Genomic DNA, 21,944 nt, shown 5'->3' with positions numbered 1-21,944 from the left:
TTTGACATGTGAATACATTCATTTAATTAAAGGAAACTGAGGCAGCAAGATGGCTCAGCAGGTAAGAGCACTTGCTACCAACCCTTCCATGGCCAGAACTCATGGTAGGAAAGAACTGAGTCCACTGAACTGCCCTTCATGCACTCTGTACGTGCATTCACACAAATTAGAAAACGACAAACAGGGAAGACACTATTCTTGTGCAGAAACACAAAGCCAAATGCTTTGTAAACATCAGGACAAATGTCTGTTTCTCACCGGAAGTACTGAGGGCACACACAGAGCTTGAGTAAAGCTCTGCCTAGTGACCTCCACAAAGATGCAGACTGGAGCTTAGCCTACCGTATCACCTTGGGACCAAAGAACATCTGCACAGACTGACTGAAATACAACAGTTCTAAAAACTACCAGCTTTAGAAAGAGCACCAGATACATTTATTTGGGAAGTCTATCATCTTTAGTTAGCTGAATTCATCTGACAGGTCTACAAACTTGACAGGCTGTCAGTCCCTCCAGTGTACTGATAAAGAAGCTGAGCCTGTTCCAAGCTGCTGAGACACTATGCATACAAGCAGCATTAAATATGAGGGAGTATATGAGTGTTTATGAAGAATTTTTATCTAGTAGAAAAAGTCTAAATCTCACACTCTAAAATATGGACACAGCCAAATGCTTTAATTTAGCATAAACTCTGCTTTCACAGTCCTGTAGATAAATGCCTATTTCATACTATGTACATTAAAGTCAAAAAGAAAAAAAAAAAAACCAAATTCACAAACCAAGAAACTTGTCCTTAAGACAGCCACTAGTTAACCTGAGTCCTACCTTACTGGAGCTGTATGTGCTGTGCAGGATGGGTATGCCACTGCAAGTTTGTATTCAAAGTTCATCGCTCAGAAGAGGCACCAGTGACTGCAAGAAACAGAAGATTACTTAAATTACTAGACTAGTCCATGTATGTATAAATTAAGAATTCCCAAATCAAGCCGGGCGGTGGTGGCGCACGCCTTTAATCCCAGCACACGGGAGGCAGAGGCAGGCGGATCTCTGTGAGTTCGAGGCCAGCCTGGTCTACAGAGCGAGATCCAGGAAAGGCGCAAAGCTACACAGAGAAACCCTGTCTTGAAAAAACCAAAAAAAAAAAAAAAAAAAAAGAATTCCCAAATCACCATGTTTGAGAACAAGACCCATCTAGCCTATTAAAAATATGCAGATTTAAAAAGGGGGGGCAGGCGGTGGTGGCGATCGCCTTTATTCCCAGCACTTGGGAGGCAGAGGCAGGCAGATCTTTGTGAGTTTGAGGCCAGCCTGGTGGTAGCGCACACCTTTAATCCAGCACTCAGGAGGCAGAGCCAGGCGTATCTCTGAGTTCGAGGTCAGCCTGGGCTACAGAGCAAGATCTAGGACAAGCACCAAAGCTACACAGAGAAACCCTGTCTTGAAAAACCAAATAAATAAATAAATAAATAATTTTTTAAAATGCAGATTTAAATTTTTCAAAACTTTGTTTTATTAATTTAAAATAAGGTTGATTCACCTTGCATGGTTTGTCTACCAGTGAACAGAAAGCTTGAACCCATAAACTGACACATTTGAGACACTCTGTTATTTAGAATTTCTCTTGCTGAAAAGTGAAGAAAATCATATTCCAGTTAGGCAAGCACATGGTTATTTAGCTTTTCAGTGTTAAGTTATGGTCACAACTATAAACATGTCTAGAGGTTTATAGAGTATACCTCCATAGCAATTTTAGGAAGGATGATTTTCCCCAGTAAAACAGATTTAAAACCCAATCAATAAGTACATTTCTTATTCTTTGGTAGTTACTGCTAAAATGTATGAACAGTTTAACCTAATTCTATTTTTACATCTTGGTTTTATTTCTCAATAATGTAATACTACCAAAATCTTAGCCCTTTGGGGGAATCAAAGTACAAGTCACTAGATATTCCCCGGGGATCGATGAAGCACTGATTGCTGCACAGGAGTGACAGACAGGAGGGAGGGCTATTCTTCCCCCAGTGCATGTCTCCTAGGTATCTGTTAGGGAATCTGGTACTGTTGTTTTCAGGGCACTCACAGTCTAATGGGAGGAAAGACAAGTAGAAGATAGTGAGACACATGAAGGAAATCAGTGAGTGATGTGACTGATAGAGTTATGAGAGAGACGCTATCGAAAACTGAAGGCTGAGAGCTGATCATCAGCTATCCAGCGCAAGAGTGAAAAATACGTATTCCAAGGCAGAAGAAACACCTGGATACGCCTAGGAAGGGAAAACTTGGTAAAAGGGATGGTGTGAAGGCAGAGAAGTAAGATGAGGTAGAGGATGTCAAACTAGAAAGGAATGCAGCACTGTCACAGAGGCCCTGGAGGTGACCACAGGAAACTCCTATAAGGTTTAATGCTGATGGTGTAAGAATTTCCATATTTTAAGTGGATGCAGCTGTGGAAAATCAACTTTTCAGCTATAATGGAAATCCAACATGGCACAGCAGCCCAAGGGAGCCTAGAGGAGGCTTAGCTAGTGGCAGTGAAAACCATGTATTAGTTACTTTTATAGGACTTCGATAAAACATACACCAAGACAACTTACAAAGAAGTTTGTTTGGACTTACAGCTCCAGAAAGTTAGGAGTCCATGACGGTGGAGTAGAGGCAGCAAGCAGGCTGGCTGCAGCAAAAGCTGAGATCTCACATCTTGACTCACAAGCAGGAAGCAGAGAGCATGAACTAGAAATGGCAAGAGTTTTAGTTCTCAAAGTTGCTCTCCAGTGATACACTTCCTCTAGCTAGGCCTCCTAAGCCTCTCCAGAGAGTACCACCAATTGGGGAGGAGTATTCAAATGCTCCAGACTAAGCATGACATCTTTCAAACCAGCACAAGGCAGAGCTAGATTAAACATGGAGCCTTTACCTGAGCGCTGCATCAGCTCTATACCATTTACTAAGGTGAGGGAAATATGTCTCTCCTTAAAACTAAAAATAATGGGAAAAGTTTAATAGCAGATGTTAGGTTCTGGACAAGGGCAGCAGCACACGACGATATAAACAAGGAGAGCCCCAAGACTGCCGACAAGTAGCCTCTGGCCTGCAGTGTAGAAAGGAAAGCCAAACACAGCAGCAGTCTTGCTGTGACAGGTGCACAGGAAAGGTGAGCCCCTGAAGGAACCAGCACCAGACAGCGCAGTTGCTCAAAGAGAAGGAGAGCTCCAGGGACATGCAAAAGGGTAGCCTAGTTTTAACTGAGTACTGGTAGCATTAGCACATGAGAACCCAACCACAATGAACCTCCAAAAGAAGCAGGCAGAAAAAAGGCTAACATCCACACAGGGCTGGACTAGACTACCAAGGCAGGAAAACCTTGTGCCTCACAAACAGAAGACCAAGTGCAGTGCGTAGGAAAATGTTGCTTTAGCAGAAGAATTATCCTAAGTCTAGCTGCCCCTGGCACATCTACCAATCTTTAAAACAATCCTTGAAATGCCCTGTCTTGAAGAAACTGCATTTCAAAAAAGCTAAGTAAGATTACAAAACAAAACAACAACAACAAAAATACATGCATACAACACTGCACTCCCAACAATAAAATTCACAACCAATAAAAAAATTCCAGGCATGTAAAACAGGAACATGTCCCAAATGAAGAGACAACAACAACAAAATCCCAAATGACCCAGATAGCAAATATAAATATATAAATTATATGAGAGAAAATAACTATTTTAAGGAGAGACATGGAAGGCTTTGTTCCAAACTTTTACAGATGGACAATGTACTGGATAGAGCAGACAGACTAGCACATGCTTGTGATGCTGACAGATGGAGGGGGATGAGGAGCTGGAGGCCAGCCTTGGTTACATAGTGCAACCTGTCTCAAAAATTAATATACTGGATGAGATTTCCAAATTAGTGCAAAACAGGATAGAAAACTTAAAGGTACAACAAAAATAAATAAATAAATAAATAAATAAATAAATAAATAAATAAATAAATAGTCTGAAAAAGCATAAACTAGGTGAGCTAAGGGATGCTTCAAGCAACTTAATACACACATGGTGGGTTTGAGTCCCAAAGGGAGACACGTCAGAATGGAATGTAGAAAAATTATTTTTAATGCCAAAAAGTTTTATAATCTGATAACGTGAAAATATGAACTACCTATAAAATGATACAAAAACAATAAACCACAGATTCCTTAAGTCCAACAAACCCCAACACAAATAATATGAAAACAGTCATACCAACACAAACAATTCAGCTGTACCAATTCAGTGGTAAAGCTAACAATCTTGAAAGCAGTCAAAATTAAACAGAAGATTCGTCATTGGAGGAGGAACAAAAAGGAAAGACTTCTGGCCAGAGACACGGCAATCCAGAAAGCAGTGGGACAACTTTTTGTTTTTGTTGAAACAAGGTCTAACTATGTGGTCCTGGCTGACCAGGTGCTTGCTTTATAGACCAGGCTGGCCTCAAACTCAGAGATCCAGCTGCCTCTGCCTCCTGAGGGCTTGGGTTAAAGGTGTGCACCATTACCCCAGCATGAAACTACTTTTTTAAACCTAAAAATCTTATATTCAACAAAAATATCTTTTATACGTAATAAAGATTTAGGAATATTTCAATGGAATAGGCCTAAATACCTTATTTTAAAAGACTGGATTATCTTCACAATCACAGTAAACTATGGTTTTTGTTTTAGTTTGGTTTTTCGAGACACAGTTTCACTGGGTAACCCTGACTGTCCTGGGACTCACTATGTAGACCAGGCTGGCCTCAAACTCAACAGAGATCTGCCTGCCTCTGCCTCTTAAGTGCTGGGATTAAAAGTGTGCACCACCAACACCCTTCAACAGTAAACTATGAATGAATTCCAAATGAGACAGATTTTGCAAAAGATCTACCATCTTAAAAAAACTACACAAAAAACTAAACAAAAACAACACTGGATTGGACTAGGGGGAGAGGAAGCCATATATAAAAAAAAAATGGAAGCAGAAAGACCTTGTTTAAAACAATAATGTTAAATTGGAGTGGGTAGCAATGGGGACAGAGAAGCATGAAGTGATCAGAAGATAATTATTCAGACTTGGTACTGGATATAAGACAGGCAAATGAGCAACAATTCCAACACTGACAAATAATAGCTGCCTTTGTATATGAATTTACCCACCTGAAACACCAGCCTTTTCCACACCACCAAAATCATAGTCTAAGCTAACCCTCTAGTTAAATTACTAGAATTCACTGTAAAGGTTCCAGATAAAAAAGCCAAACTCTGCAAAACTTTATCTTAAATTTGAGACAATTGTTCCTTACGGAAAATGGGCAGCTACTTTCTGTGAGCCGTCTGTTGAAGCCTGGGGTGTCTAGAGATCAGCTTCAAGAATCACATCCCCTAGGGCTGGAAAGACAGCTCAGCAGTTAAGAGCACTTTCTGCACAATAATGAAGACCAGAATTCACATCCCAAAGAGAGTGGTGATAGGAGATCTGTTTGGCTCTGGCTTCCAGCCTGGCTGAAAGAACACGAACCAGGTTCAGGAGACCCTGCTTCAAAGGAACCAGCAGGGATTTGTAAAGGACACTGGACTTGCTTTACTGACCTCCACACATGCATATACAAATGTGTGAGCATACACTCAGACACATACACATGCACACACAGATCAATGGAACTTTGGGTTTTAAAAAAAAAGAAGTATAGCTCCCTCACAGCACTTGGGATGAGTGAGTATTCTTGCTGACCCACTACCTATATTTGTGTCTTCACAGTTATGACTGTCAGATTTTTTAAAGGGTGTAGACAGTAATAATATTTACAGTGCAATTAACGGCTATGTATTTTACATGGTGCTAGGAACTTATGACAATCTCATTAAACGGGAACGACCACATTAGGTAGTTATTATCACTACTTAACCTGTGAGGAAATTGAGACACTTAGTAGCAGGGACAAGGATGCAAACAGAGAAGATCTGTACAATTCCTGGAATCTTGGGAAGCTCATCTTTAAGTTCATCAATTTCCCTGCATACAGAATGTGTAACCAGGGCTGGAGAGATGGCTCAGAGGTTAATAATGCATGCAGAGAACCTGAGTTCCATCTCTAGCACCAACATGGCAGCTCACAACCATCTCTAACTCCAGTCTCAGGGCATCCGACGCTTTCTTCTGGCCTCAGACACCAGACATGCACATGGTGTACAAATATAGACACAGGCAAAACATCTATCCACATAAAATAAAGAGATATAAAAAATGTGTAATCAATCCTATGATATATATGTGTAGTACAAGAGATGTCCAAATTCTACAAAATCTTACCATTAAGGTGTTCACACTTCCAGTCTTCCTCAAGAGATTCTTCAAAGCAGAGAGCATCATGAGCAAGAATGCTGGTGTCTCCATTAAGAGACGCATGCATGATGAGATGCTCATAAGAAAACCTACATCCAAGGCACAGTGTGGCGATGGCTAGACACTGAGGACCTGAAATTGTACTAAAGGCTGGATACATGACATTGCATACATAGCAGGAAAACCATTAGCAAAGCCATGCTATCGAATGGGCATGGCTGAATTACTCATGAGTGCACAGGACTCACCAACAACTACACTTACAGGACTAACTCAAAAGCATACATTAAAATTTTCTCTACAATCAACAGAAATTCAGTTTAAAGTTACTGTATTTCTCCATCCTCCCTGCAAAAGAGCCTAGAAACTGAAATTCTCCAGTAAAGTTCTTTTATTTAGATTCAACCTAAAATAGTTTATCTCTCTTTGATAGAGAAATCCCCAATCCATAGACTATAATAGAAAAGTATTGAATTTGCATATTTCCAATAAAAGATAATTGCTTCATGCTTTGGGCATCTACCATGGTTACCCAAAAGACTATTTCCAGTAAATATAACTAGCACAATACTGGAGGGTCCAGGATAAATGTCCTGACTCAGAAGGTCCAGTGTCAGTCAGGCAGGCTTTCGTTTGCTGACTGTTCACGTTGCTTGAGACCATGAAAGTGCAGGTTTTCACACGCATGCCCAGGGAAAGGATGTGCCCTCTGGAAACTCCATTCGTTAGGCTGGGCTGAGCAAAGAGGTTTATGCATGTGAGCTGGCAAGGGTCGCTGGTTTCAGTGAGCCATCTTTGTCCTCAGTGGGCGAGCAGTGACACCAGCCAGAAAAGAATCCAGGCACACGACTCAGCTTAGGACTTAATTTTCCACAGCTGAGAAAAGAAAATCACCCAAAAGAAAAAAAAAAAAAAAAAGAAAAAACAAAACAAAAAATACCCAGTTAGCTGTAAGACAAATAGGTGGCACTTAAGATGTATATTCTTATGACTATGAACCAAGAACCATTTACGGTTTTATTAAAAGTTTATTATAAAGAACTTGCAAATAAAAAATTGCACACAGCAAGAGTAGCAGATGCAAGCCCCCCAAGCTCAGTGAACTTCGTACAGTCAGGGCCACCATCGCTAACTGCAGTGTGTCACAGCCGACTGTACACTTCCACTATCAATTGTGGTTCTGAGTTTTTTCACTTCCATTTCATTTACATTTTTAAAGATTTAATTTTATTTTATGTAAGTGTTTTGCCTACATGTATGTATGTGTACCATATGCATACCTGACCAGGGTCAGAAGAGGCGTCAGATCCCTTGGAACTAGTTCTAGATGGGTATGAACCATCATGTGGGTACCAAGAACTGAACCCAGGTCCTCTGCAAAAGCAGTAAGTGCTCTTAACTGCTAAGCCATCTCTCCAGCTCTCTCAATTGTATTTTTACGCACTTATCTATCCCAGATACACACAAAAAGATCGATTACAAAGTTAACACTAGTAAAACCACTAGCTTTATGCCCTTTTCCTCCATCACCTAATATTTACCTCCTGTTTTCCTTTCTATATGTTGTACTGTATCCACAGTACAGCTGTTCACATGTGTCCTTGTATATATTTTGGGCTAGTATCCACATGAGAGAAAACATGCAGGGTTCTTTATTTCTGAGATTGTGTGACCTCACTTAAATATTATTACATTTTATGTCCATCCATTTCCTGCAAATTTTGTGATTTCATTTTTCTAGAGCTGAAGAGCATTTCATTACATATGTGTACCAGATTTCCATTATCTATTCATCTGTTGATGGACAACTAGTTGGTTCCACTTCTTTGCTACAGTGAATAAAAGCAGCAATAAACATGGGGTGCAAATAGTTCTGTGGTGGTGAATGGAGTTCTCTGGATATATGCCCAGGAGTGAAATAGCTGGGTCATACAGTAGTTCTGGTTTTCATTTTTTGAGGTACTTCCAAATTGATTTCCATAAGAACCCTTTATATAGGAAGAAATAAATAATAATTCTAAAGGAGAAAAAAATAAATACTTCCAGAATCAAAAGTGGCACACTGCAGTCAGTTCATGTTTGCAGGTTTTCAGTCACTCCTGTATTTCTCTGGGTCACAGGAACATGTTCCCCCAGACCACACTATTGACATGAAATTCAAAATTGGATTTTTAGTTTGCTCAAGAGTTCAGTCTTTTACTTTTGTAAAATGAGAACAGCTAAGCTGAAAAGCCTGCAAAGCACCAAGTCCATGTCCTCAAGAGCTGGTTCCATGGACACACATAGTACTTGTAAGGACAAAAGGCTACAGAGCAGTGCTCACACGTACTCTTATGTTGAATCCTAGAAGATCGCTTATAACTCCTGAGACGGCAGAAAGGATGACTACTCTTGTGATGTTGTAGATTAAGGGGTTCATGGTCAGTCCATAGAGTCTAAATGGTGTGTCCAGCTCCTACAAAGACAGAGGAACGGAAATGAAATATGGCTTCACAATACTCTTACTCTATGCTGGTTTTCAGTCTTGGGTAAGGATGATGCTTATGGCTCTTTCATTAATATCCCAAAGCTACTTTCAAAGAGATCAGTGAGAGATTCAGTAACCTTTCCATGGCCTAACTGTGTTAAAGTGGAAGGGAGCAATAAGTCATTAGTACTTTTTTTAAAAGTGGCACCTTTAATCCCAGCAGTCGGGGGTCAGAGGCAAGCAGATCTCTGTAAGTTCAAGGAAAAAGACATGAGTACCCATCAGAGCCTAGGTGATGAGACTGGAGATTCTTTCCCATTAACCCCAAACCATCACACTAGCATTCTGAACCTATACTGCCAGAGGTCTTTTCTAAGAAGTAAAACCTGGCTGGACTTTATGACTCAATTCAAAACAAGCTTAATTTAATTCATCTTTCTTGCACAAAAACACTGAGCTGCCAGCAGCCAGAGCCTGAGCCCTGTATACAGAGCTAGGTAGGCCTTTGGCTGGTATGAATGTGTGGTAAAGAGAACTGACAGCCACAGATAGCTCTTTACAGAGGTCAACGATAAGAGAGCTGAAGGTCTTGGGTCCACCATCAAAGGTGACCTTCAGAAGCTGTCCAGAGCATCAGGGTAACTCCAGCCTAGGCAAGCAGTGATGAGTATGAGACAAGCAACTGCTTCTGGGGCCCAGTGGCACCAGTGATATTAGTGTCTCTAGGAACAGGCTGAGGACAAGCCACAGGAGCCATTCATGTGGCAGGGAGAGTGTGAGGCTGGGATATCTGCATCTCCAGCAGCCTCTTCACAGTGGGATGCGTGGAATTGACAGGAAGTATGGGCATGCTGGTGGCCACTCAGCAGGGCTAAGAACTAACACCCAGAGAAAACCATGTCCACTGGCCAACAGAGATCTGCTTTTCCACGATCAAACTGTATCCCGGAGAATAAGCCAGTGATCTCCCAACCTCCCCTGAAGAGACCCGTTCTTTTTCTGACCAGGCAGCCCAGCATGGTAATGGGGCCACTCTCCGCAGCCTTGCGTCGCTGAGCTCTGTGACAGTTCTACCCGAGCCCAGCCTGACTCCATCTGCCTCTGTTTTGCTGAGAAGCTGACTAATCTGCACTGTAGTCAGGGGTGTGAGCTATTACTTACCTTCAACAACTTGGTGGACAGCTTCAATACATTGTTTACTAGAGTGAGCTGTTCTTTCTTATTTGGCTTTTTTTCCATTTTAAGATATAAATTAATCTAAAGAAAAGAGAGAGAGTAAGGTAAATTTACAGAAAAAAAACCACACACTGCATAAAATCACATTCTCGAGTTAAACACACTTGGAATCTATGGATTCGGCACCCTGGAATCATGTCCTCTCCCATCCCTTAGCACAGTGGACCTCACCTCCTAATGCTGCGGCCCGTGAAGACACTGAATACAGCGCGTCATGGTTGGAACTATTTTCACCGCTACTTCATATCTGATTTTCTGCTGCTGTTATGAATCATAATGTAAATATCGGTGGTTTTGATAGTCTTAGGGGACCCCTGTGAAAGGGTCTTTAACCCCCAAAGAGGTCATGACCCATAGGCTGAGAACCACTGCTAACAGCACCTCTTTGTTAAAGAAAAGCTACTTAGGGAAAATAAAACATTTCCTGATGAAACAATTTAAATATCAAAATAACGAAAAATACTAACTGTAACATACTCAGCACTCAAATTCCTTGAATTCAAAGAATTCTTACTCTTCTCAGTACCCCCAAGTAATCTAATATCATCAGACATTTATGGAGAGGAAAAAAATAGTTGTTTTTAACTTACTAATTCCTGATTTTTCCTCTAAAGGAAGAATTATCCACCATGAATCTGAGGCCAAAAATAAAAAACAAAAACAAATTATCCCAAATTATTGTTTTTGTTTTTGTTTTTTGAGACAGGGTTTCTCTGTGTAGCTTTTAGAGCCTATCCTGGAACTCGCTCTGTAGACCAGGCTGGCCTCGAACTCACAAAGCTCCGTCTGCCTCTGCCTCCTGAGTGCTGGGATTAAATGTGTGCACCACCACTGCCTGGCCCAAGTATTTTTACTTAATGTTTATGGGAAACTTGAATTCAAAATTAAAATTAACAAAGAAAATGCATTATTATTACTCCACATTCACAAGAAACATCTGTCAATCTTAGTATGTGTTCATATGGTCCCTTCCTACCAATAACAGTATCTTTACAGTACAACAAAGTACTTCTAGGCCATTAGCTCTGCATCCTCCCAGCCCTCAGCAGGAGATAAAGGTGTCAGGCTCATTTTATATACTGTCAAAGAGAGAATTCAAGTGGCAAAAGTGACGTGCCGTCACAGCTAATGGGTCAGTTCCAGTCCTCAGTACCAACCACACAGTGTGAACCTGTAACCACTGGCCAAGCTGATAGGAGCCCATCAACACCTGTTCAGTGAGCAGTATGGAAACGTTGCTGTACTTCTTGTTGGTTTCTGACCCCAGGGAGGCCAAGCGAAGCAAGAACAGCAACAGTGCTGTTTCCCAGATCAAGAACTCCCAGTTGTAAGCATCATTCAGGAATGTCTTGTGGCCTTGAAGAACCTATCGAAAGACCAGAAAAAGCTCAGTAGTTGTCTTAACATCACATAACTATTCCTGTGTCAATTTTAAAACATTACCAGCAATCCACAGTTTTAAAACTCAGAGGAAAAAAGTTGAATATTCACAAGGTATTATTTACTTACTTAGCCATTATGTATTTCTCCAAGTGTCCTAAGTTTTTTTCCTGTTCATGAAAGATGGCAAGGGTCTACAAGGAGCCAAGGTAAGAAACGACCAACTTCCATTTCCTGAATCCCCAGTGTGTTCACAGGCACATGGGGCCACTACTGAGTGGTAACTGCATCTGTCTAACAAGCTCCAGCAGCAATGGTCCTCAGGCCAGGCCATTTCATGAGTCAGATAATAGCATGGCAACACAGCTGCACTGAGTGCCTACTGTGTGTCTTAAAGCTTTACTGCTTAAAGTAAAAAGCTTCACTCAAGAAAGTCCAAGGAAGTTAGAATAATTTCTTGAAGAACTATCCAGAGAACTCTGGCAGAAGCCAAATCCAGACTTAAAATAAGCAGGAAGTCACCAAGCAGCTACCCACATTCTTCCCTTCCCTCCTGACTAACTCTATGGCCTCACAGGAACCCATGAGCTTCCACTAATGCCAGCCTTGGTTTGTCATGATTCCCATGGCTGGAGTGCGCCTTCCTGATCTCCCTTCTCCAAAACCTGCCACCAATATCTCAGGCTCTTAACTCTGACTCTGAAAGAGCAAAGCTCTTTCTCTCAGTCTGGGTTGAGGTCACCGTGGTCAGTCAGCTCTAACCAGGATGAGGAAAGTCATAACCGGCAGCAGCTCACGGGAGCTTTAATACAGAGTTTCCTCACGCCCACAAATCACAGCTGAATGGCTACAAACCACCCTGATTCTTAAGCCAGGGAAAAAGGTTACTTTTTTTAAAAAAAAATTAAGAAAATCTTTCCATTCATTTTACACACCAATCAAAGATCCCCCCTCTTCCCTCCTCCTGCACCCCAGCCTCCCCCTCAAGAAGGCAAGGCCTCCCATGAGGAGGCACATCCAGTAGAGGCAAGTCTTCACAGACCTGGAAAGAATACTCAACTTCATTTGGAAAACAAAAACCCAGGATAGCTAAAAGAATCCTGTATAATAAAGCCACCTCTGAAGGCATCACGATCCTTGACCTCAGGCTCTACTATAGAGCTATAGTAATAAAAACAGCCTGGTACTGGCATAAAAACCAACATGTGAACCAATGGAATCGAATTGGAAGATCCTAACATTAATCCATACACCTATGAACACCTGATTTTTGACAGAAGTTTACTTTTTTTAAAAAGCAATGGTAAGACTAATAACTAACTTCTCGAGACAAAATATGGAGACCCAAAGACAACAGAGTCAGGTGTGGTGACATAAGCCTTTATTCAGAGGTAGGTGGAAACTCTGTGAGTTCAAAGCCAGCCTGGTCTACATAGAGAGTTTCAGACCAGCAAGGACTAATTAATGAGACCCTGTCTCAAAGACAAAAAAGAGGCCGGGCGGTGGTGGCGCACGCCTTTAATCCCAGCACTCGGGAGGCAGAGGCAGGCGGATCTCTGTGAGTTCAAGGCCAGCCTGGTCTCCAAAGCGAGTTCCAGGAAAGGCGCAAAGCTACACAGAGAAACCCTGTCTCGAAAAACCAAAAAAAAAAAAAAAAAAAGACAAAAAAGAAAAGAGGGTTGGACAGATGGCTCAGTGGTTAAGAGCACTGACTACTCTTCTAGAGGACCCTGGTTCAATTCCCAGCACCCACATGGCAGCTCACAACTGTCTGTAACTCCAGTTCCTGAGACCCAACATCCATGGCAAAACACTAATTAGTACATGAAATAAAAATAAATTTAAAAAAAAGAAAAGAACAACAGAATTCTAGAAGTAATGAAAAGAAAAAAGGGAAGAGAGAAAAAGAAAAGAAAAAATAAAACAACTAGCTGGCAACCTAGGATTCTTTCCCACCAAACAATAGCCTTCAAAAAATAAAAGTGAGCTGAAAGTGGGGCACCCAACTCTAATCCCAGTACCTGTAGAGGCAGAAGGATCAGAAGTTCAAGGTCATCCTTGTCTACATAGTAAACTGGAGGCCACATAGGACTACATGAGACCCTGTCTCAAAACACTAAAAAAAAAAGAGATTTCAAATGAGCAAACTGGGAAAGAACTCATCTGCAGCAAACCAGGACTAACAGAGCACTAAGGAAGTGATTCAGGCAGGAGACAGTTCCAGAAACAAACACACAGGGAGCAATGGAATGTGCAGCGGCATCTGAGAAGTCACCAGCTGCACAAACTAATGATTACAGCTTTGGGGCCTTAAATATGTATACATTTTGAATAACAGATAACGACAGAAAAGACGAATGGGTAAATGAAATCCAGGGTTCTAAGACCTTGTCATTAGGGGTAGAGAGATGGCTCACTGGTTAAAAGCACTGGATGCTCTTCTAGAGGATAGCAGTTCCATTCCTAACACCACATAGCAGCTCACAAGTGTCTGTAATTCCAGTTCCGGGGAATCCAATGCACTCTTTGGGACTCCAGATGTGACACATAGACATATATGCAGGCAAAACACCCATACACATAAAATAATTTTTTTTTGTCGTTTTGTTTTGTTTTGTTTTTTGAGACAGAGCTTCTCTGTGTAGTTTTGGTGCCTGTCCTAGACCAGGCTGGCCTCAAACTCACAGAGATCCGCCTGGCTATGCCTCCTGAGTGCTGAGATTAAAGGCATGGACCACCACCACCACCACCACCACCCAGCAAAATAAATCTTTTTTAGAAACCCTGTCATTATCAAGGAAGCTATAAATTAGACTATACTGAACCAACTATTTAATTAGACTTCACTAAGCTAATTTCTGAGGTTACTACTCAGACAATAGTAAATAAATGTAGAAGTAAACAGAGAAGACTAAATGGGATATTAGTGAATCAATAAACAAAAGACAGAAAAGAAAAATTAATAGGTGAACCAAACAGGAAGCAAACAGTATTTGTAGTTACAGCAATTACTTTACATTTAAATAGGTCGGGTACTACAAAAGACTAAGACTATGAAGTTGAATAAGAAACAGGTAACCAGGGGCTGGCAAGATGGCTTAGCAAACAAAGCTACCTGCCACTAACCCTGAGGACCAGACTTCAACCTTGGGAGCCCCACAACCCAGGTTCTATGTTAAGGATGGCCTCTCTGAACTCCGATCCTCCTGCCTGCCTCTCTCAACTGCTGGGGTTGTAGACATCTGCCACCACTGGAGGCTGTACTGCTTACATAATGAGAACGTACGTGTCTCAAGCAAGCAAGGAAACAAAAGTGCTTAAAGCAAACACTGGCAACAAACAATTCCACCATCATGAATCTAAGCACACTTCCCCCAAGAACAAAAACCAACCCCAAACTGAATATAGGACTTGAGCAATGTAATCACTATACCTAGAAAAACCAGTATGTACAGAACATTACTCTCAGCAACGGCAGACACAATCCAAAGTGCTAACGGAAGATTTAATAAAACGGAGCAATGCCAGCGAATAAAAGAGGCCACTACCCATTTTAAAGGACTGAAAATAGGTGAGTCTGTTCTCTGTCCACTGCAGTTACCACTCAACAGCTGGAGAGATATGTGATAAGCCTGTAGCTTCTTATAATACAGAAAGAATAAAAGTGCTTGAAAAAGAAGATAAATGTGGGACAATTCGGAGAGCAAAACAAGCTGATAGTGGATTATAGCCCACCAGCTAAAAACAAGGACACCGAAGCCTAATGAATGAGAAAGGTCAGTCCCCGAGAGTGAGAGCTAACAACGTTGAAGGAAGACTGTGAGTAGAATACTACTTACAACTATCAGTGTGACAACTTTATAGTCAAAAATTGCCAACTCCAGTTTCTCAGAAAATTGAGACTAAGTCTTCCTCAGGACCCAGCTATACCACTCTTGGGCACATACCCAAGGAATGCTCAATCTCACCACGAGGACACATGCTCAACTATGTTCATATCAGCATTATTCGTAATAGCAAGAACCTGGAAACAACCTAGATGCCCCTCAACTGAAGAATGGATAAAGAAAATGTGGCACATATACTCAATGGAGTACTAAAAGCAATAAAAAGCAATGATATCATGAAATTTGCAGGCAAATGGATGGAACTAGAAAGTATCATCATGAGTGAGGTAACCCAGACTCAGAAGGACAAACATGGTATGTACTCACTCATAAGTGGGTACTAGATGTCAGGGAAGGGATGGCCAGACTGCAACCCACAGCTCCAAAGAGGCTAGCTAACAGGGAAAGACCCTAGGAGGGACACATGGATGGCCCAGAGAAGGAGAAGTGGATGAGATCTACATGAGCAGACTGGGTGTGTGTGTGTGGGGGGGGGGGGGGGGGGGCAGAGGGCAAGGAGTGGGGCATGAGAACACAGGGAAATAGGAGGGTCAAGCTGGAACAGGGACAGAGTGGGAGGGCAGGAAGGGAGATACCATGATAGATGAGGACATCATGGGAATAGGAAGAGGCGGGGTGCTGGGGAGGCTCTTAGGAATCCATAAGGATGACCCCACCTGGGAGTGCTTGGCAGTGGTCTAGAGGGTACCTGGACTGGTCTACTCTGGTAACCAATCTACTGAATACCCTAACAGTCATCATAGAGCCTTTGTCCAGTGACTGATGGAGGCAGATGCAGAGATCCACAGCCAGGCACCAGACTGAGCTCCAGGAATCCAAGCGATGAAAGAGAGGAGGGATTCTGCAGGCGGGGAACATCGAGATCATGATGGGAGGACGTGCAGAGATGACCGGCCACACTAGAGGAAGCCCATGAACTGTAGACTAGTGGCTGTGGAGCCCCCATGGGACTGGACTAGGCCCTCTGGATACGTAAGATGGTTTTTTGGCTCGAACTGTTTGGGGGGCACCCAGGCAGGGAGATCGGGATCTGTCCCTGGTCTATGGGCAGGCTTCTGGAATCCGGTGCCTGTGGTGTGACACCTTGCACAGCCTTGGTGCAATGGGAAGGGGCTTGGACCTGTCTAGGCTCAGTGTGCTGGGCTCTGCTGACTCCCCATGGGAGACCTTGATTTGGGGGATGTGGGGATGTGGGGTGGCTTGGGAGAGAGGGCTGGGGGGTGGGAGGAGGGAGGAGAGGGGATCTGTGGGTGGTATGCAGAATGAGTAGAAAACTCCTTAATAAAGAAAAATGAAAGAAAAAATTGCCAACTCAACCAATTTAAAATCATCTAAAAGTTTTCAAAGGACTTCAACATTCCTACTTCAAAAAGTTAAAAAAAAATAATAGCAGGTATCCAAAATATCAAAAGGAATTTAGACACATTTAAAACATATACTTGAGCACACAGCAGCCTGCTCTAGAACCAAGTGGGCACTGCATAGAATTCCACCTTCTATTAAAACAGACACCAAACCTTTACCTGTGCACAACAAATGAAAGCAATCGAGAGTGTCAGCAAGAAGACAGACGACACAACCACATCCACTGAGCGCTGTGGACCCCGCCTCTGTAGAGCAAGACACATGTTAACATTTTAGGATACAGTCAGACAGCAACAGCCCTCACACCATTCACTTTGAGTTGTACTACATTCATGTGAAAATAAACGCATAGGAGAAATTTCTGACATAGCATTTTAACATATTTCAGGCATCAACCTGAAACACTAAAAGTCATGTTTTCCAAATTAATGTATTTTCAGTTAGGATCTTTCCCAGTCAGAAAAGCATGTGATCCTTAGCTCTGTCTTAGGCAACAGTTCTTTTTCTTTCTCTTCCTTAACTTAGATACCACTACTATCTTTTCTATATATCATTTCTCACATGGCATTGAGCAAGTCTGTCAGCCGCTGAATTGTGAGCCAGTAACAAATCCCCGAATACTTAGCCACACTTAGATGAACTGTGGCCAGAATCATCAATGCACACGTTTTCCATAGCACTGCAAACATTCCAGAGTTAATCAAAACAGCTTACCTTCAGATAGGAGCGCAGCGATAACCATATTTTAATGTTCTCCACCTTTTTGAGTCTAAAATGAGGTATTTCATATTTCCTGGCTTTCCTGGCAGAAGTAATATGGCTGAAGAGTTTTGCAAATAAAAATCTCTAAAGGAGATTGAAAAAAATCACAAAGTAAAATGTATATTGTCTGGGTACATGTTCAATAACCATCAATAGTATTCCTGGGATTTATTTAAAGTGTTAAACAAAATCAAAATTCTCATCCAGTGGCTCCCTAGGATAGCAGTGTTCACTTCAACACCTATCCCACAATGAAGCACTTCTTCCAAACTCGGCACGTTCTCAATGCAAGCAAGGAATATTCTTTGGAACTTTCAATGAATCCTTAACTTTCACAACCTCTAATGTTTATACCCAATTCTAGCTGACTCCTTGTATTTCCATTCAGATATATTCCTTGTGCACATTTCCAATACAGGAACTCCTCAATCCATAACTAACCAGATTTCAGTTCATTTCTTTACTTGGCCATTTTTTACAAAAATATTATGATTTTGACACTACATAGGCTATGAATAAAATACAAGGTCCTGATGCTGAGCAGTCAGCAACATATACCACTTGTTTCTACATACAGGCTTCAGCAAAACTTCAGAAGACATGGCTACTGCACTCTGGCTGCATAGGACCGGCACAAGATGGAGCCCGGGGACGGGCCTGTCATCTGTGCTGTGACGGCTGAGTTGTCTCACTCTCGTTAATAACTCCACACCCACACTCAGGCAAACAACCTAATAAAACTCAGGTCATTTAAAAAAAAAAACATAAGAACAGAAAGGAGAGCTGGTGAGAAGAAAAGGGGGTCTGGCAGATAAGAGAGGGTAACAAGTGAGTTGATCAAATATATTATACGTATGAAATTGCCAAAGAACCGAACATTTAAATATTTTTAAAGGTTTCAGATTGTAACATGTTTTTCAAATAGTCAACAGTATGAACATTAAATGTACAAGTCTCCAAGTCAAAGGACCAAAATGACTCGGTGCAGTGCCAAGTAGAGGCAGAGGGGGCAAGGGCTGCCTGTTCGTCCACTCACCTGCTTGTATGTTCTCTCTGCCACACACATCATGAAGAAAAACATCCAAGTAAGACACAGTCTTTCAAAAAAATTAATTATAGACAAAATAACAACAGGTGTGACAGGCGGTGCCCCACAGAAGAGGGTTAGGACCTCCTCTGCTGAGATGGACTTCAGTTGATCAAAACTCTTCTCTCGGAAAAGTCGATATAAAAACGGGAAAAATGCTAAGCCAATGGTGACGGCGTTCCCCAGCATCTGATAGCCGACTCCTTGCTGGTATGCATTGACCTACAACCCAATTTAAAATCTCCATCAGTACTACACAGGGAAAGGGATTTACCAAAAGTATTTATCAAATACTATTTTGAATGTTAAAGATGAATCTTAAAAGGAATACACGTAAGATGACAGAAAGACTTGGCCTGGCGTTAGAGCAAAGCACATGAGAGGCCCTGGTTTCAATCTCCAGTACCAAAGAGGGGATGATGTGAACGCTCATGCCTAGCCACAAACTCGATTTCAGTCAGTAAGGTACAAAGTGTAAAGTCTAATGGTACAAAGTGTAAAGTCCTCCAACGAAAAACTACTTCAAAATCTGTTTCCAAATTGAAGTTACAAGTTGTCTTAATTAGGGTTACTATTGCTGTGATGAAATAATGACCATGACCAAAAGCAAGTTGGGAAAGTAAGGGTTTACTTCCCCTTATACTTCCAAGTAATAGTCCTTCACTGAAGGAAGTCAGGACAGGAACTCAAACAGGGCAGGAACCTAGAGGCAGGAGCTGATGCAGAGGCCATGGAGGGGTGCGGCTTACTGGTTTGCTCTCCATGGCTTGCTCATCCTGCTTTCTTACAGAACCCAGGACCACCATGCCAGGGATGGCACCCACCCTCCATAAGCTGGGCCCTCCCCCAATGATCACTAAGAAAATGCCCTCCAGCATTTCCAGGATCTTCTGGGAGCATTTTCTTAATGGAGGTTCCCTTCTCTCAGATGACTCTAGCTTGGGACAAGTTGACATAAAACCAGCCAGCAACGTTAAATAAATTACTGAACAGCCCATTCTGAGTGCTTTTTTCAAGAACGCAGAAGCATGCACTCTTACCCTGCTCATGATGATGCCGCTTATCTCCAACACAGACATGTCCATCTTTTTACACTCGTTTCCTTCCCAGATTATTGCACTAACTCGCTCAGAGGCAGGACTTGAATTCTGAAGCCAGAATAAATGATTCTAGGAAGAAAAGATAGAAAACAGTTTCCATCCACTCCATCTTTCCTCTGTTAGTTCTTCTCTCCTTCGATCCAGCTCCCAGAATCCAGTGTTCAGTTTCATCATACATTCATTCTCTATCTCAAAACCTATCACTCCAAGAACTACTTGTGTGGTGGTCTCGCCTAGAGAGCTAGGATCCAGGATGTGCAAGGTCACTGCCTCTCTAAAGGTATGAAGGGCACATGATGTGTTGACATGGTATTAAGCACCTCTAGAGCCACCGACTGCACTGGGAGTAGCAGGAAGTGGGGAGGGAAAGGGGCCTAGAGCCTTAGAGGCCATACAAACAACTGGGATGTTCTGAGGTCTTTAGGACAGGGAAAAGCATAATGGCCCAAAGACAGAAGTGATGGTCACCATGACAACAGCTCCCACCCTCCTCTGCTAAGACTGTCTCATTGACAGTTATCACTTCAGGAGCCTTTTCTCCAACTGGTCCTCACCACACCCTTGAGCCCGATTTTGCTCTGAAATCAGAAAGTGTATCATCTGTATCATTGTGCCCACAAACTACAGTGAAACTTTTAGAACAGGAGCACACAGTAGGTATCTGCTAGAAGGGGAGCACATATGGATGGTTTCTTTTTCTACCACAAAAAGATGATGAGCATTTACTGATTTTACTGATGCATTTACTATATCCAGTAAATACTTATGAAGTGCCTGCTGCAGACCATGCTTGAAGACAGGACACACTGTAGCAGCACATGCCTGTAATCTTAGTGCTCAGGAGGCTGAAGAAGCAGGATAGAAAGCTTGAGGCCAAACTGGGCTACATAGCAAATGTCAGGCTATCCTGAGCTACAGGGCAAAAGGACACACGGCCTTGCTATCTAGTAGCTTAGAGACTACTAAAGGAGACATAATTAAAGTCACTGGACAGCATTCTAAGGGAAGGAGAGTAGACTTGAGGAGTGCACAGGAAAGGATTCCAAAAGGAGCCCAGCACTTCAATCAAGACCTGTCTGGAAAATGAAAAGGGTAAGTCACAGAGCAAAGGTACTTCCCAGACGAAGACACTGTGTGCAAAGGTCCAGAGGCACATGTGGGCTGGTGCTTCAAACACCAGCAGGAGGTCAGCTGAGTTACAGAGCACATGTGCCAAACAGGTAAGGGATGAAGCTGTGTTAGAACAAGTAAACAAATGACTGCTCCCCAGCAGTCCAAACATAAATGCCAAACCTTTTCCATGTCTTCAATGGCAAGTCAATGAAAAGGAAAAACAAAAACAAAAACAAAACCATACTCATTGCTACTTTCAAGGCAATTTAGAGGCAGTTTGGAAAGAGTCAGGTAATAGCATAAAAACTGAAGAGGGATTATTAGCCATCCATGAGACTGCCCCGAGAACCAACTGCTAATCTTTCTACCCACCATCAATGTGGCCATACACGCACTAGCTCTGGGGCTGCAGCAGAGGAGCACTGGCCACACTCTTGTCGTGCATCACACTAGCTTCTTCACACTCTTCCTAAAACTACTTCAACACATGACAAATGGTTAAAAATAAATTCTACAGATGTAGAATGAGTCAAGTATCTTCTAAGGAATCTATGATTCTAGACTAAAATCAAACCTGAGATCCAAAGTGTCACTTGATTTGTGCTTAGCAGAGAAGCAAGCAATACCATTGCTGTATAATTTTTATGAAATATGAAATTCAATAAACCATAAAACAGAGTACCAGTCAAACAATGCCACTCAGAGAAAAGGAACAGTAGAGATCATCTGAAGGAAAACAAGCAAGTATTATGAAGAGAATTCAGGCCAAGGCAACTGCAGAGTGTTCTCAAGTTCTCAACATCCTCTCTTATGAGCTATGCTCCATTTCCCCATCTCTAAACTGGGGATGACAACAGAACCCTTATAAGACTGCTGCAAAGTTCAGTAACATGGTACAGTGGCTGACAAATGCTGAGTATGTTGTAAGTATCAGCTATCTGCTCTAGTTCTGTTTCTGTTGCCATGGTAAAACACTGACCAAAAGCAACTTGGGAAGGAAAGAGTTTATCTCATCTTACAACTCCCAGGTCACAGTCCATCACTGAGGGAAGTCAGAGCAGGGATTCACAGTAAGAAATAAAGCAGAAACCACACAGGAATGCTACTTCCTGGCTTGCTCAGATACCTTTCTTACATAGCCCAGTCCTACCAGCCCAGGAATGGCACAGC

General features: G+C 42.1%; 1 protein-coding gene across 8 annotated transcripts in view; it reads right to left on the bottom strand.

Moving 5' to 3' along the window:
* Positions 1 to 1,486: 1,486 nt before the first annotated feature.
* Phtf1 (putative homeodomain transcription factor 1) overlaps positions 1,487 to 21,944 on the bottom strand; it is a 48,923-nt gene continuing 28,465 nt past the window's right edge. For 6 of the 8 annotated variants that reach the window (XM_052730278.1, XM_052730280.1, XM_052730282.1 and 3 more), the window contains 8 exons: positions 19,602 to 19,730; positions 18,511 to 18,783; positions 17,427 to 17,558; positions 16,871 to 16,957; positions 11,270 to 11,425; positions 9,985 to 10,080; positions 8,686 to 8,811; positions 6,730 to 7,232 (listed from right to left, as the gene is read on the bottom strand). In XM_052730278.1, coding sequence (XP_052586238.1) covers positions 7,212 to 7,232; positions 8,686 to 8,811; positions 9,985 to 10,080; positions 11,270 to 11,425; positions 16,871 to 16,957; positions 17,427 to 17,558; positions 18,511 to 18,783; positions 19,602 to 19,730 — 1,020 coding nt within the window. In that variant the 3' untranslated portion in view covers positions 6,730 to 7,211. Of the gene's footprint in view, positions 7,233 to 8,685; positions 8,812 to 9,984; positions 10,081 to 11,269; positions 11,426 to 16,870; positions 16,958 to 17,426; positions 17,559 to 18,510; positions 18,784 to 19,601; positions 19,731 to 21,944 lie in introns of all 8 variants that reach the window. The other 2 variants (XM_052730279.1, XM_052730281.1) reach the window with 2 other exon arrangements.

This window comes from Peromyscus californicus, unplaced genomic scaffold (assembly GCF_007827085.1).
Source record: "Peromyscus californicus insignis strain IS unplaced genomic scaffold, ASM782708v3 Scaffold_9__1_contigs__length_137607984, whole genome shotgun sequence".
Classification (NCBI taxonomy): domain Eukaryota; kingdom Metazoa; phylum Chordata; class Mammalia; order Rodentia; family Cricetidae; genus Peromyscus; species Peromyscus californicus.
The sequence above is the reverse complement of the archived record's forward strand: the minus strand, read 5'-3'. Positions and strand labels throughout refer to the sequence as shown.